Raw genomic sequence first — 17,628 nt, 5'->3', positions numbered from 1 at the left:
CCCAACAATATCCACCTTTGATGTCTTGACCAGCCCTTCAAATACATCAAATTTGTTTACTATCCTCCTAGCACTGGTGTACATGCAAATATACATGCACCTGTTCTTACTCTACATGGGCTGTGTTATTCTAACACAGCCCATGTATTTACTTATTTCATAACCCCCCACCCCAGCAATTCCTGAAATCCTCAGAAACTAGCTTTCTGAGCTGCTGCTCATTCCAATAGAAGCAGTGCAAGAATCATTTCCACCTCTGCCTGCGGCTACTGTTAACTGATTAGTCTGTGAATCCCCCCCCAAGCTAGCAGTTTACCGGCCCACCTAACATTGCCTCAATAACATCAGCAAATATTCTTGCACCCTTTCTATTTAAGTGTATCTCATACCTGTAGAAGCAATCTCTCCTGTTAACAAGCACAGACCACGCTGAGAAAAATTCTACCCCATGAGCTCTGCACAATCTCTCCAGGGCTGAACTGATTGACAAGGCTCATCCTCAGAGGCACAGCTAGGTTTTTGGCACCCTTGGCAAATTTGTGGCTATGCGCTTTTTTTCAATAATTGGTAAAATAGTAATAAATAATATTAAATACAGTCCGACCTCTGTTTAACAATCTTCTTTATAGAAATTTTTTTGAATTCCTCTTGGTAATTACATTTAAAATAGTTTCCATAGAACAAAGAAAATTTTCCATACAGCGAATGGATAACGATGGCATGTCTAAAACTAATTGGGCTTTGTTTTATTTAAATTATAAATCACAATATTCACGATTACCTATTTACATAGCAAGTACAAAAACAATATACACACATTATTTATAACTTCTAGCTTATTCAGTAGTGTATCGTAGAATGTCCACAATGCGTGACTTGCGTAACTGATATGCAAGCAATCTACTAGATGCAAAGGGTACTAGGAAAGTTTTGCAATATGACGCAACAATGAATCACAGGAAGCTGCTTGTTGCTGCTTGTTGCTGCATGTTGAGACATGTTCATACGTGCATAGTAGCCGCCGCGCCAAGTCGATGGGCTCAGTTATTCATTAGTAGTGAGAGTGTAAAGTGCTTGCGATGGCATCGTGGTCACGAAATGAGATAAGGACAGTTTTGCGGCATAATTTCGTGCGTGGTTTAACCATAGACCAGTGCTTAGAAGAAATGACTCTTGCACTAGATGATGATTGTCCACATCGTACAACGATATTCAGGTGGTATAGAGAATTCCAAAGGGGAAATTTCACTCTGGAGGATTCTGAGAGGCCGGGAAGGCCACGAACGTCAGTTACGGAGGAAAACGTTACTGCTGTGAGGAAAATGCTTGACGAAAACAGGCGAGTGACCTACCAACAGATATAGGATACTTTGGGCCTAAATGCACCAGCAATTCGTTCAATTCTGCAAGATCATTTGCACGTGAAGAAACTTTGTTCTCTCTGGGTGCCGCATCAACTGACTGAAGAGCAGATGACACGACGTGTGACTTGGTGCCGGGAGATGTTAAAAAAGTTTGATAAGGGACAATCTCGGTATGTGAACAACATCGTGACAGGTGACGAGACTTGGCTGTACTATTACCATCTGCCGACCAAGGCTCAAAACAAAGTTTGGGTCTTTGATGATGACGACACACCCGTAATTGTCAGAAAATCCGATCTGTAAAGAAGAAAATGATAGCTGTATTTTTCAAATCGAGTGGAATTGTGGAACGTGTCGTTTTGGACACGCAGAAGACAGTCACAGCTAAGTGGTATACTGAACAATGCCTGCCTAAAGTCATTGGATCTATGAAGAACCTGCGGCCAAAGTCAAGAATGGACACCTGGTACCTCCATCACGATAATGCTCCAGCTCACCGCGCCAAAGCCTGCACCGAATATTTGACCACGACAGGACTGAAACTTCTCGAGCACCCTCCCTACAGTCCAGACCTTGCTCCCTGCGACTTTGCACTGTTCCCGCATGTGAAAATGAAGCTAAAAGGGAGGCGGTTTTCCAGTGATGAGGACCTTCTACGGGCTTGGGACAACGAGTGTGCTTTACTCCCTAGTGAAACTTGGCAGAACTGGTTTAAAGATTGGTTTCGGAGGATGGAGAGGTGTATTGAATGTAGAGGAAATTACTTTGAAAAAATTAAATAAACAAAGCTGTATTGCAAAACTTTCCTAGTACCCTTTGTAGATCCAGAATCTGGGTGGACCTTGTTCAAGAAGATAATGACAGATGCTGCAAATGAAAATTTTGGATGGGTCCAAAGGAAGGCCAAAAGATACTAGATACTAGAAGAAAAATATAAGATGTATGACAGTTTGATTAAAATGAAAATAAGGAAGACTAAACAGATAAGGATGAAGGAGAGATGTAAAAGGATTGAATATCTGAAAAATGAGCATAAGGAACAGCTAGTGCACAAAGCAGGTTTTTTTTTTTAAGGAGCATTAGCAACTAAGGCCATATTGCTCCGGGGATATGCGGTGATCATTCCCTGACCTTTCCGCATCCTCCGTATTTGGTGGTCACGGGCTGAAACCCCGGTCTAATCAAAGAAGCTTGTGCTACACACTGCTGCTTCCACCTGGCGCACAGAGAAGTGAAGAAACTATGCAACATTAGGAAACACCGGGCAAGAGACCACATTTTGGATAAAAACAACAGGGAAAATGTGGACAAACAACAGAAAAAGGGTAGAGGGCAAGAATATCTGAGGGAACTATACTGCGAGGATGACAGACAACCAGGAAATGACAATGCCCAAACAGAAAACAAACATCAAGACTTTCTGATGGAAGAACTGGAGAAAGTGATGAAATCAATGAAAAATAACAAAGCAACTGGCATTGATAACATTCCAGCCGAAATGCTCAAATACCTCAGAGAAAGAGGGTAAACAATAGCTCCTCAATATTTTTGATAATATCCTAAATGGAGGGAAACTACCTCTTGAATTTCTGAGATCCATATTTATTCCCATACCAAGAAAGGCAAGAGCAGCAAATTGTGCAGACCACCACACAATAAGCTTCATAAGTCACTCCACTAAAGTTCCCTTGAAGATGATTCTACACAGAATTGAAGGAAAGATTCAAGAAAAAATTGGAAAAGACCAGATGGGTTTTAAAAAGGGGATTGGCACAAGAGAAGTGGTAACTGCCAGTGAGCAGATAGGCTTAACAATTAATGCCAAACATCAAAACTATGGTCATAAGCCAACACTTTTCCTGGAATCAAAATACGCTCTGGCAACTCTCCCATTGAAGAAGTGAGTAGCTTTAAATATCTAGGGAAGATCTTTACAAATAATAATGACCAAGGCACAGAAATTAGAAGCAGAATTGGTATGGCCAAAGAGGTATTTAAGACTCTTAAGAACTTTCTCTGTGGATTTCCAGAAAAGATATCGAATGGTCAAATGCTACATATGGATCACTCTCCTATATGGATGTGAGACCCGGGTCGTGCAGAAATCAGGAAACTGGAAGCCTTCGAGATGTGGATGCTCAGAATGCTCAAATTTCCGCAGACAGATCGAGACACCAATGAGCGGATCCTTAAGAGGGCAAGAACCACAAGGACACTACTAACTACAATTGCAAAGAGAAAGACTGCCTACCTCGGGAATATTATGTGGCCCACATATGATCTGCAGAGACTAATCCTGCAAGGGAAGATTAAAAGCAAAAGGATGAAAAGAAAAAAGTGGCTTGATAGCATCAAAGAATGGACAGGGGGGTCTTATGACAATAACTATTTCACAAAGCAACAAACAGAATTGGCTGGAAAATGTTGGTCTACAAAGTACAAATTGAATGCAGAACCTTAAGAAAAAGATGCATTCGAGCATGCACTAATGAAGTGGTAGCCTGATTGGTCTCTTCAAAGTTACGTTCTGGACAGTAAATAGATCTATGCTGCTATGCAATATGTACTCAGATTTAAGGATGCATACAGGCTTGAATCGTCCTCTGAAAACATGCCATTTGGTGAAAAAATTAATTTTTACACCCCTGTTCTCATCCTGATGGGACATCATTTAGGGGAACCATTTCATCAGCTATTTCGACACCCGAGGCTAGCTCGGGAGTGCGGGTTCGATTCCCGTCGATGACGTGAGGAACTTTAATGGACTTTTTTTCACTCCGTGACTGAGTTAGTCAGTCTCAGACGTAGATAGAAAGGTTTTCTTCCCCAGAAACTGCAGTTTTTCATCCAGCAAAACAGATAAATCGACCATAGAACACACGCAATTACCAGACATAAGACACACAGCACAGCAGATGAATTTAATTATTCGAGTGGCCTAAAAATAACAGTTTCGTAGCCTCGGGTGTCAAAATAGCTTGGCACGAAACTGATGTGAGCTGTCAGCGGTGCCCATCTGATACTGAAATAGCTTGGAATGGAACTGATGTGAGCTGTCAGTGGCGCCCTTCTGATACTGGCGCCCTTAGAACCTGCCCCAATGCCAAGCTGTTCCTATGCTACTGCTCATCCTATACTCCCTGCTATCGTATCTGGGCAGGATTGAAGACACTTTAAATTTAACCCTTCGCAACTTTTTTTCAGCATTGACCTATACTTGCTTAGTAAATCTGCAGATCTCCTACACTTAATGCCATTAGTGCCAACGTGTACAACGATATCACCTTTTGTGCCCTTAAAAGATGATATCTGCTTTACAACGTCATCAACTCTTGCTCCTGGCAGACATACCCTGGTCCTGTTCCACCTATCCTTTTTTGAACAATATATTTCCCGTTTCCCTGACAATTGAGTCACCAACAATAACTAGTTCCTGTGGGACCAGCGCATTCTGCCCTGAAGGCTGCACCATGTTGCCTGGTGCATAAGAGTGCGCTCTGGCATTGAGTTGGGCAGCTGAGAACTTGATGGGCCCCCATTTTACTTCCTTTGAGGAAATCCACCCAACTCTTCAAGCTCTCATAGATGCCCATCAGAACACAGTTTGTGACTAATTTCTTCACATTCTCTGCACCTAGCACACAAAGACATCCTCTATGGCTAGATAATGTCCTGTTCAAGAGAGATCTGTTATGAGATCTGAGATACACTATGGACTCAGATTACGATTTTTTTCATTTCCAGAGTTTAATATTTTGAAAATATTGAGATATCATAAAGCAACTACTTTAAAAAATGATAAAATATAGTTAAAATATATTAGGTAAATTATCACATACCTTCAACTCTCTTTCAAATTCCTCTATATTTTCAGGAGAAGCATATACAGCTTTTCCAGTTAATAAGAGATTATTTCTTCCAAAACGTGGCTTTACAGCAACAATATCACCTCTTTTACCTAGGCCTGTAATCAAATTGTACAAATAACTTCAGAGATAAAATGTACTTTAAATTTAAAATTTTATGGTGGTTTACCTGTTCTCTGAATTAAGCATATGATCTGGCATTATTTCATGTGTTATATATTTTTAAAGATCCCACTTCTGTTTTTTAAAAATGACATTTAAACATTCATAATGCTACATAATTAAAAAATAATGAAGCAGTATAATGCACGGAATAATATGTTGGGGAGGGGATTAATAAAAACCAATTAAAATATACATAGTAAACTCGGCAAAATTAATTAACAATTTACAAGTCAGAAATATTAAGAGAGCAATCTGGCACTTGTATCAAAGATTGTGCCTTTAAGAATCCCATGCAAAAGAATATTATTTCTTTCTTTATAAATGCTTGCAGGATTTATAAAGTTTTCTTGCAGATTAAAGGACAAGTTTGTCCTTTAATCTATTTTTTTAGCCCGCTGGATTTAAACTGCACATAAAATGAATGGTCTTAATAATCACAAAAGAACAAACTTTCCTTTGCAAAAAGTTGGCCTGGTGTTGTACTACTTTCAAATACATGATCACTCCTAAATATTAAAAATATGCAACTGTTTAAAATTGTATAAAAGATGCAAGTGCTATGACATTACATGAATTTTTTTAAAAGATGTGACTGCTATGACAGCTTGTTTCGGGACTAACTGGTCACTCATTTGATAATAGGTGGCCTCTATGGCAACACAGACAAAATAGTTATAAAGAAGTTTCTCAATGTGAACTGTCATGGAGTATATGAAATCAGTTTTCAAAGTTGTAATATGGCTAAAGCTATCTATTATAAGTAGTGCAATACCATGGCACCTTGTTAAAAAGGCAAGCTGGTTCTTTTGTGAGAATTAAGACCACTGCATTATCCATATAGTTGAAATCCTCCTACCCACTAAAACAGATAAAATGACATGTCATAAATTTTTACAGATGTAATACCTGTAATTGGAAAAATATGTTATTTTTATTCATCCACATGAAAGGTGCATCACTCACTGTTTTGATGGTTTAAGTTTCAATTTCTACACAAGGACTCTATTGAAAATAGCCCAATTTTATGCATCTTCTTAACTTCTGCCAGCACTTTCATTTCATTTTCATTTGTGGAAGTGCTTAAGCAACAGTATAAAAAAAGTGCAGTATCAGTAACATAGCTTGTAAGATCTAAGAGCCTAACTGGTGAAGACATTATCATGGAATGAACAACCACAATAATTCAAAGCAAGGTAAATTAAGGAAACAATCTCTAAATATGTTTTCTGTTCTTCATCTACTTTTTGGTCTTATTTTCCATATAAGAAGTATTGTGACAATCTGTTAAATCGATTCTTTTCATTCCCACTCCAGTGCTAACCGGGCAGGCAAGAAGGGACTGTGTGTATATCGTTGTTTGCTTTTTTTCATTTCTTTCTATTTTCTTCTATATCTCTCTCTCTCTCTCTCTCTCTTTCCCTCCCTCTCTTTGTATTTCTCTCCCTCTTTCTCACTTTTTCTTTATTCCTTCTCTTTTGTATATACACATGTACACACATTTCTTATTTTCAATTCTGGCAATATGCAAGCCCAGCTTGCATGTTACTGAACCAAAAAATGTTAGGCGGTGGGGTCTGCACCTCTGACTGAGACTAGCTGAAACACACAGAAAAAAGCCTTCTAAAATTACCATTGAAGTGTAGTATTGAGGTATATTGCAATAGGTTTTTTAATTTTTTAAAAGAAGTAGCCGAGTGGAAAGGAGCACAAGTGCAGTAGGGCACGCTCTGAGTGGACTGGGGTTCAAGCCCGTGACTGCTAAATGTGATTAACATTTGTATTGATTGATTTATTTATTTATTTATTGTAAACTCCACTGACCTGGTGGTCATGCCGGAATATAAACAAGAACATTTTTTTTTTTTTTTTTTTAAATGGGCTAAACCAGGAAAGCACAATGGCACAGAGCAATCAGGATGCCTTGTCTTGGGAGGAATTAATTACTATAATTAATGCCATTCATATACCATTGAAATTAATAATATAGTTAATTAAGCTTATAGCCCAAACCACTATACATTTATTGTCATTAGCATTAGCTGAGGCATATGATGCAAGAACGTAAGCTTATATAGCATCAACCATAAAAAACCATTCCCATTTCACCCATTGGGTCACTCCAAATGTTTGTCTAGTTCGGCCTTAAATTTATTTTATTTATTTATTTTTTTTATGAAAACCCCAAACACGAGAGGTATTAGAACCTATAGTACTGTGCATGGGTTGGAGGTCGAGAAGACGAAAGAAGATATTTGTTGACATTAGACTTGAACTTCTGTAGACTGTAATTTTTTGGAAATACATATGAAGGAAGGTTGTTCCAGAAAACAGAAATTGAATGAATAAACGAGGAAGAAAAGTTGGTTCTGTGAGTTTGATAGCCTCCGTAGCCAGGTGGGCAGGAGCAGCAGTGCGTAGCACACGCTTCTTGATTAGACCGGGGTTCGAGCCTGTGACCACAAATACAGAGGATGTGGAAAGGTCAGGGAATGACCACCGCATATCCCTGGAGCAATATGGCCTTAGTTGGTAATGCTCCTAAAAAAAAACCAAATAACAATAACGACTGTGAGTTTGAACTTGGACAGTAAAAGGATATTGACTGGTTACAGCACATGTTCGGACTGCTTTGAAAGAAGAGAGCGGGAATTATAGAAGCCAATTCAGAAGAACAGTCCTCATGGAAGTATCTATAGAAAAGGCATGCAGCAGAAACAGAAAATCTGAGACAGAAATTGGAGAGACTCTGTTAGAGATGAGTCATTAATTAACCTAATTGCCATCTTCTGAATGGAATCTAGAAGCCTGAGAGAGGGTTTGGTGGCACTGCCCCAGATGTGGGAACAATATTCCATGGTAGGGTGGATTTGCAATTTGTACGGAGTGAACAGCTGTTTGGAAGAAAAGTAACACCAACAGCGAAAGAGAAAACCAAGTTTTTAGATGCAGAAGAAGCAATTTTTGTAATGTGCTTGTGCCAAGAGAGATTAGAAGTCAGGGTAATCCCCAAAAGAGATATATCATCTTGCCTAGATATTGGAGTGTCACCAAAGATAAGCAGAAGAAGCAGAAGAATCCTTTTTGCAAGATATAACAGAGGACTGAGTTTTAGAAGGATGGAAATCAACTAAGTTGTCTTTGCCCCCACTGTAGAATTACCTGGAGATTGGCATTTCGAGAATTGGCAGCGACATTCGAGAAGTTGAAGCTGATTGAGCAGGGCGAGGTTTCTCAAAATGGAAAGTGGAAAGCAATGTGCTATCATCGGCAAAACTATGGATAGGATTTCCAGTCAATGGAAGAAAGACATTAATATACAAGAGTTTTGTTTGTTATTTGGTTTTTAGGAGCATTAGCAACTAAGACCATATTGCTCCGGGGATATGCGGTGGTCATTCCCTGACCTTTCTGCATCCTCCGTATTTGGTGGTGACGGGCTCGAACCCCGGTCTAATCAAGAAGCGTGTGCTACACACTGCTGCTCCTTCCCACCTGGCTACAGAGGCGCCAATATACACGAGGAAAAGAGTGGGGATAAGAACTGAACCTTAGGGGACACCAGCGTTGATGAAGTTAGAAGACAGAGTGCCATCACCCTCAGTGAGCAGTCAGAGAGAAAACTGGATAACCAATTATAAAAAACAGTTGGCAAACCATAAGATGGAAACTTGTTTAGAAGACATTTATGTCAAACATGATTGAAAGCCTTTGAGATGTCAAGAGCAACTTCTTGTGTTTCACCGACCTTTTCCATTGAATTTGTCCATAAATGGGTAACATAAGCCAGAATATCACCAGTGGATAGACACTGATGGATCTATACTGGAGGTCATTGATAAGACAGAAGTTTTCTAGGTAGTTTAAGAGTTGGCAGTTAATTGATTTCTCCATTACTTCAGAAAGAGTAGAAGTAATTGCAATGGGACGATAATTGGATGGGAGGGTTTTGTCACCATTTGGAACTGGCTGGATATGAGCAAATTTCCAAGCAGAAGGAAAAACGCCTTTGGAATAAGAAAGTGAAAAGAGGTGGCAAAGAACGGGAGTAAGTTCAGGAGTGCAGGTTTTGAGAACAAGTGGAGAAATACCATCAAGACCTGGAGCTTTCTTAGCATCAAGATTCGTCAAAATCCTTCTGATATCCTTTTGATGGAAGACCACAGGGAGCATTGAATGGAACGTGCTGGGAATGGTGGGAGGTGTTTTACCAAGATCATTTAATACATGAGTTGAAAGAAAAATGGGATGCTAGCAGGTCAGCTTTATCCGTGAACCAGACGGTTCTTTTGAAGTGACAAAAGAACCGTCTGGTTTTGAAAGAGGTGGAAGCAGAGATGGGAAAAGGTTGCAGTCAATAGCTTGGTGAGAGACCAGAATGCTCGGCTACCATTAGGGCAAGAAGCAGGTTTTCTACTCTTAGTCTGTTCAAAATCTAGTTTGGACTGATTAATAACTGCTTTACAATTGATGCGAGCTTTAGTGTAGGCAGAAAATGAAACTGAAGAATTGGAAGCAAGCCAATTACAATATGCAATATTCTTCTCTTGAACAGCCTTAACACATTTATTGGAAAACCAAGGTTTAGATAAAGGACAAGATTTTAAAGTGGAGTGTGAGATAAAGGATTCCATTCCTGCAAGAATAATTTCACTGACACGATCTGAGCAAACATTGACATCAGAAGTTTTAAAACAGTAATCCGACCAGGAAAAGAAATCATGCAGATCATCCCATTTTGCATTCTTGTAATACCAAACAACATGAGGTTGGGAATAGCCATGAGATAAAGGCTCCACTGGAGAAGAGACAATCACCAAGTTGTGATCTGAGGTGCCTAAAGGACCACTCACATCGACCACTTACTTAGAAGGGTTGTTTGTGAGAAAAAGATCAAGCGTGTTGGCTGTATGGTTAGGAATTGTCCATTATTCTGGTAGGTAAATGAACAATCTGTGATTTTTTTTTTTTTTTTTTTTTTGATTTGGTAGTTGTTGGCGCATCGGCTTCTATGGCCATATTGCACCTCCCAAGGTTTTTGCAGTACTTTGATCCAAGCCCGAGGCGGGAATCGAACCCGCGACCTTGGGTTGCCGGGCAGGTACTTTACCCACTCGGCTAGCCCGGTCGGCTAACAATCTGTGAGAGTTCATTAGTAATGACAAAAGCCTCAGCATCTCAACCAGCTGAGTCTGTGTGACTGGAAAACAGAAGTCAGTTGGAGTTGTGAACATAAAAAAAATCACCAAGGAAAATTACCTCACTGTTAGGAAATTTCGACTGGAGGAAAGTCAAGTTGCAAAGAGAGGAAGTCAAAGAGTTCCAAGTGATTAGTGGAGTTGGGAGAATGGCAGTGACAATAGATGAATTTGACAGAATGAGGTAAAAAGATTTTAAGCCAGAGAAGATCGAAAAGAACTTGGACAGTAAAAGGATGTTGAAAGGAGAGATTCCAAATTACCAATTCTCAGACGGAATATCGAAACAGACATATGCACAAGTACCACCTTTGAGGCAAAAGGAATCATACAGCAAATAATTTAGGCAACTGAAATGAGCAGTAGTTGAATCAATCGATAACTGAGATTCTGTCAGAAAAAGTACATGGAGTTTGACAGACTGTAAGTGGAAATGGTCATCACTGAAATTACAACTGAGACCATGTATATTTGTGAAATGAGCTAGGAAGCGTTTAGGAAGTTTAGATCTTTTCACAGAAAAGTTTGCTCTATTAGTTTGACAATTCATGGTGTATTCAATAGTGAGAAAAAGTGTTTTGGGGACATGCTGTATGAAGTAATGAAATTTTTGGACATGGTGTACACATGGTAAGAATATACCCAGATCCTTGACATAACGTGGCCTCGACAATGTCCCCCCACATACACACTACTCGGACTCCCTCCAGTCACTATCTGGCAGAGAAGAGATAGAAAGATATACACTAGCTGATCTGGACGCCTCCTAGGCAGTTACCAATCGGTTCAATCCAGAAGTATTGTACGAAGTGTTGTAAGAGCTGTACCCTTGAAATGTAAGGAGGTTTGGATCTTGCCATGGTGTTCATCATGGAATGTGGCACTGCAATTGCAGAGGTGTACTGATGCATCTTGATATAAATGGCAGATGGCAACTGATGACAACTTTGGCGGTCTTCGATTTATTCAACATGGATTTTTCAGATTTGAAGACTATCACAGATGAAGGTAAGTAAATTAAGTCGGGTAAGAATAGTTTTTGTGATTGTATTTGCCTATTTCTGCTCTTTTGAGAGTGTGTTTGCTCAGCACAATCACTGCAGCACCAGCGGTAGCGAACCCACAGGCATAGCCACTGATTTGAGTACATATCAAAAGCCCAAATAGTTTGAATATATTATACTTCAAACTGCTTGTGATAATATTATTTTGTATGGAAAACATAATGCTAATGACAGAATTAACTTATACTTAGTTTATAAGAGTTTTCTTTGTCTACTGGCGTTTTACTGCCAAAACTGGAAATCGCAATCTTTGACTTCTAGTGGGCCTACACTGGAAATAAGTACTTCAAACCAATTGACTTATTGCTACGAAAGTATTTTTTATTCAAAAATTATGGCTGAAAAATTAAATAATGACAAAATCCTGAACAATGACTTAAAAGACTCCTCTGAAAATGAAGTTAGAGTGCTCAGGAAGAAAGTCCCTATTAATGAGGAAAATAGTAATGAATTGGATAGCTGGCCTCCTCAGTATTAAAAAGGGAAGGAAAGGGAAAAATCAAAAAAATATAGAAATTCCAGAGTTGCAACAAAAGCTTCTATTGGAATGAGCAGCAGCCTGGAAAACAAGATGCAGGGGATTTCAGAGACTGCTAGGAGTCATTGCGGTACAAGGAAACACATGGGTTGTGTTAGGGTAGCTAAGAATAGGAACAGGTGCATGTATACTTGCGTGTACACCAATGTTAGGAGTTTGGTAAATAAATTTGATGAATTTGAGGTGCTCGTCAAAACATCAGAGGCAGATATTGTTGGGATATCAGAGACATGTTGTCACACAGATATAAGGAATGCAGAACTGTAATTTGGGGAGTACAATGTGTACAGGAAGGATAGACAGGAGAAGGGAGGAGGGGTTATGCTATTAGTTAAGAAACACAAAATCCAAGGAAGTGCAGCCAGTTGACATTGCTGGAGAGTGCAGTGTCGAGTCAGTTTGGTGTGACATAAGCATTTGGAAATCAAAATTGAGAATAGGAGTGTGTTATAGGCCTAATGACTCTGATGAGTATAATAAAAAATTACCCAGGGAAATAGAATAGGACAATAAATCAGAGTCTTATAATGGAGGATTTCAATTTCCTGGATATTGACTGGAATTTGTGGGTTGGTCACTCGCACACTAACCAGGTTTTTGTGGATTTATTGGTTAGTTAGTTATTTGGTTTTTAGGAGCATTAGCAACTAAGGCCATATTGCTCCGGGGATATGCGGTGGTCATTCCCTGACCTTTCCGCATCCTCCGTATTTGGTGGTGACGGGCTCGAACCCCGGTTCAAGAAGCGTGTGCTACGCACCACAGATGCTAAGCGACAACAAGCGAGCTTGCGGTAGCCATTTTGAAACAAGCAATCACATCGTGGCAACGCTATCATTTTTGTCCTACTCTTTCCATTTACCATATATATAACATACATATTTACAAGCCCATAATAATGGCTCCTAAAATAGACGAACTTCATGGGGTGAAGAGAAAGAAGAACACGTTGAAACTGAGTGGCAAAGTTGAAATAATTAAGAAACTAGAAAATGGTGTGTGAGTAACAACATCGGAAGGTCTACAATTTACGATATAAAAAATGCAAAGAATAAAATTCTAGAATTCACAGCCTTGTCTGAGCCTTACAATAAAATTGCTGAGAGAGAAAGTTTACATCAGCCAAAATTAGAGAATCTCGATGATCAGAGTTGTACGAATAGTTTTTGCTAAAATGACTGGAAGGTATGGCAATTTCTGGGCCAATGCTTATTGCCAAAACAAAGTTTTTTAAGGAGCAAATGAACATTGAATCAGAGTGCAAATTTAGTGATGGATGGCTTAGGAATTTCAAGACTCGTCATGGTATTAGACAGTTAAGATATTGCTGGAGAAAGATAGTCGGCTGATACAAACAGCAACAGAATATAGTGCAACATTTGAAAAAATTGTATCTGACTATGACCTTACAGCCAGTCAAATTTATAATGCTGATGAAACAGTGGTTTACTGGAAGTGTTTGCCCACAAAAACTTTTGCTGGAAACCAAGAACGAAATGCAACAGGGTTTAAGCTTAATAAGGAATGGTTACTCTTTCCTTATTAAGCTTAATAAGGAAAGAGTAACCATTCTTATGTGTGCTAATGCTTCGGGTCAGCACAAAATTAAGCTTTTGGTGATTGGCAAATTTGAGCGCCCACGGGCCTTTAAAGGAATTGTGCACTTACCTGTGACCTATAAAGCCCAAAAGAATGCTCGGATGGACAAAGATATATTTCTCGATTGGTTTGTTCATGATTTTGTTCTATCAGTTCATCAGAACATGAGAAAATTGGGGAAGCCTGCAAATACAAAGTGCCTGCTACTTCTCAATAACTGTAGGGCCCACCTACATGAATCAAAATTAGTGTCTGATTGCGAAAATATTTTTGCATGTTACTTGCCACCAAATGTAACACCATTAATTCAACCCATGGATCAAGGAGTCATCAGGAACTTTAAATATCACTGTAAAAATGATTTTATGATGAAAATGATGCATAAGAATGTCAACCCTTCAGAATTTCAAAACAATTTTACAATCAAAGATGCAACATTTTCACTCACGACTGCATGATGGAATGCAGTCAAGCTTGTTTTTTTTTTTTTTTTTTTTTTGGTAGTTGTTGGCGCATCAGCTTCTGTGGCCATAATGCACCTCCCAAGGTTTTTGCAGTACTTTGATCCAAGCCCGAAGCGGGATTCGAACCTGCGACCTTTGGGTTGCCAGGCAGGCACTTTACCCACCTGGCTAGCCCGGTCGGCTAGTCAAGCTTGTAACTCTCTTAAGAGAGTGGCAAACGTTATGGCTGAACGTGATGTTTGCAGATCTACAATCTGATTGAAACGAAGGTTTTGAAGGATTTCACATAAAGTTGAAGGCATCTGCAGTGAAAGAACTAATGGAAACTAAAATAATGTACGGAAGAGAACCCTCCACACAAACTTAACGTTGATGACATAGAAGAGTGGATATGCATTGACTTTATGATGATGACATAGAAGAGTGGATATGCAATCTGGTGAAGAAGACGACAAAGTTGAAGAAGAAAAGATATCTTGGGCTACTGCAGAAAAGTCCATTGAAATGGTTATTAAATTTATGGAACAGAACCATAGCTTCGGTCTTCAAGATGTCATTGCATGTGCACAGGGTGCATAATAATTTTATCACAAAGAAATTACAAAGTCGTAAACAAGATGATATACAAAAGTATTTAAAGAAAGCAACAGAAGTGTCAGGCAGTGCAGCAGAAGTGTCAGGCAGTGCAGCAGAGTAGAAGCTGCAGGTATTCCATCCACAAGCAGTGCAACAGACACAACAGAAATCGCAGAAAAGAACAAATAAATATTTGTCTGTTTTTCGAACTTTGTATTTTATATGAAAATGTTTCGTTAATAAACTGAAGAAATTAATTTATATAAAATATGTATCTTTTGCTTTCATTTATATACTACTGTATTTTTCTTTTACATTGTTCATTTTTAAACACGATTTCAAGCATTACACGCTCTTTTTTTTTTTGTGGTGAAAATTTTTAAGCTTACATCTTTGTCAGGTGTTGACTTTATTTTTTTTTTTAAAACTGCTTGTTTCGATAAATGAAGCATGCTTTATTTGCTAATGAATAAACTGTCAAAATTTACCCAGTCATCTCTTTATTCCATCCTAATGAATTTTAAAAGTACTGCCTGAGAATCTGGAAAATCTGAAAATCCGGATTGACTCCGTCCCCGAGCAGCCCGGATTTTCAGACTTTTACTGTACTTATTTAGGGGAGGGAGATGTACAGGCAGCCGGGGAAGCAGATTAGCTGAAAAATATCAATAAGCTAGTAGCAATGGGATGCGACGTAGAATGAATGAGAATGAAAGACAGAATGAACAGGCTGGGGACTGAGTGAATTAGGTATTATGGAAAAAGGGAATAGATGTCAGTTTTTGGTGAAAGAAAGAGTAACCCAGCATGAGGGAAAGAGAGACAGTGAATGAGTGTTAGTGTTATGGTGAATGTGAATGAGTGGAAGAGCAAATGTAATTGGCCGAAAGAATATAAAGTTAAAAATAACTTTTATTACTTTTTATATACTAACAAACATTTACTAACACAAACACTATCACTGCACCGACCGGGCTAGCCGGGTGGGTAAAGTGCCTGCCTAGCACCCCAAAGGTCGCGGGTTCGAATCCCGCCTCGGGCTTGGATCAAAGTACTGCAAATACCTTGGAAGGTGCATTATGGCCACAGAAGCCGATGCACCAACAACTACCAAAAAAAAAAAAAAAAAAAAAAACTATCACTGCATTCTCCCCTGGCATGCAAAAAACTTGCAGCTAGGTCTGCACCACAACTGAAGAATAACAGTAAGTTGAGGTGCCCAGAGAGTGCAATGCAGAAAGCAAGAGTCGAACAAATGAAATGAATGCCAGAAGGATGAATGAATGTAACTGTGTGAGAAAAAGAACACAAACCATAAACGTTACAGTTAATTTTCAATCATTTATATTCTTACTTATTTAAGTATTATGCATTAGTATTAAATTTAAATTACACAGCATTGCATCCCCCTTCCCCCCGGTGTGTGAGAAAAAAGATAAATGAGCAAGTGAAAAAAATAAAATAAATAAATGAAAAAAAAATATATATAAGCTAAAATTAAAATAGGACAGAGGACATTATGCCCCATCTCTGTCGAGATGGAGCATAAAATTTTAAAATAGAACATTATGCCCCGTCTCGAAAGAGGACCACTAGTGGTCCTCTGTCGAGATGGGGCATACTGGTCAGTCTATTTTATTTAATTTTATTAATTATTATTTTTAATTTATTTGGTCATGTAATGTTGTTAGTCTACGTTTCCACCTTAGTGAGATTTCACATAATTCGGAAACGGGTGCCATAAAGAGGGTGCCGCTAAATTTCTTTTAACTGGCTTAATTTTCTAAATTATTTTAGGAATGCTGCTTCAACACTACCCTCTTCTTCTTTATCCCCCCTATATATTTTTCTGTTATTGTTATGTTATTTTATTTGGTTAAGTTCCTTTTCACTCTACTGGTTTGCCATGCTACTGGCAAATAATCTATTTTAATTTTAGCTTATTATAAGCAACATTTAGTGGATTGTGCTTTTCTGCTGCCACTAATGTTAGCTTTCCTATTTTTTTTTCTTATTTATTTTTAATATATATTTTATTAATTTCTATCTCTTTCTATTTCTTTATTTAATTTTTGGATTAATTTGATCATATATATATATATATATATATATATAATGTGTGTGGTTTGTAAAATAGATAAATAGTCTGGAAATGAAAAGTACACAAGGTGCCTGAACTAAGAGAAGTTTAAAGGATAGTTGAAAATGGGAGTGAAGTAGTAGTTAAACAGGTGAAAGAATTTGAAAAACCTAGCACAAAAATGAACTGGGACTGAGGAAGCAAATAATAATAATAATAATAATAATAATAAATAACAAATGAATAAATAAATACATAACACTATATTCAGATATGGGAGGGCAATTTTTAGCGAGAGGTCGAATCAGGGGATGGCAAATATGCAAAATCTGAATATAGTAGATGAAGAAATGATACATTGTCAGGAAATTCATCAGGGGACTACTCCTGACCATGTACCAGGCACTGCGTTTCCAAACTTGTCTATAGTTTGGAAACGTGATTTTTTTTTGTTTTTAGATTAACTGTGTTTTTAATAATGTTTTTCAGAATATTTATTATTGTAATAAAAGTTTTAAATAAACATGAATTCAAGTAATTACAGTACTTGTTTTTTTCATAACTTATTGCACCTAATTGTCATCAAAATTTATGGAGAAAAATGTTTGTCTTTGGAATACCGGTATCCCAGTTTTATAATTAAAAATACCGAAATACTGGTATTAAGATTTTGACTGGTATTGTAAGCTCTAGTTCCTTTATATATAGTCTAATCTA

The 17,628-nt window shown here is 38.3% G+C and overlaps 1 protein-coding gene across 3 annotated transcripts in view; it reads right to left on the bottom strand.

The window, feature by feature from the left end:
• Nucleotides 1–17,628, bottom strand: part of mRpL9 (mitochondrial ribosomal protein L9) — a 173,216-nt gene that overhangs the window by 109,712 nt on the left and 45,876 nt on the right. For all 3 annotated transcript variants that reach the window (XM_090380433.1, XM_090380443.1, XM_090380436.1), the window contains one exon: nucleotides 5,204–5,328. In XM_090380433.1, coding sequence (XP_090236559.1) covers nucleotides 5,204–5,328 — 125 coding nt within the window. The remainder of the gene's footprint in view (nucleotides 1–5,203; nucleotides 5,329–17,628) is intronic.

This window comes from Mastigoproctus giganteus, chromosome 1 (assembly GCF_048544385.1).
Source record: "Mastigoproctus giganteus isolate SK-2022 chromosome 1, ASM4854438v1, whole genome shotgun sequence".
NCBI lineage: Eukaryota > Metazoa > Arthropoda > Arachnida > Uropygi > Thelyphonidae > Mastigoproctus > Mastigoproctus giganteus.
This window is presented reverse-complemented; position numbering and strand designations above follow the sequence as displayed.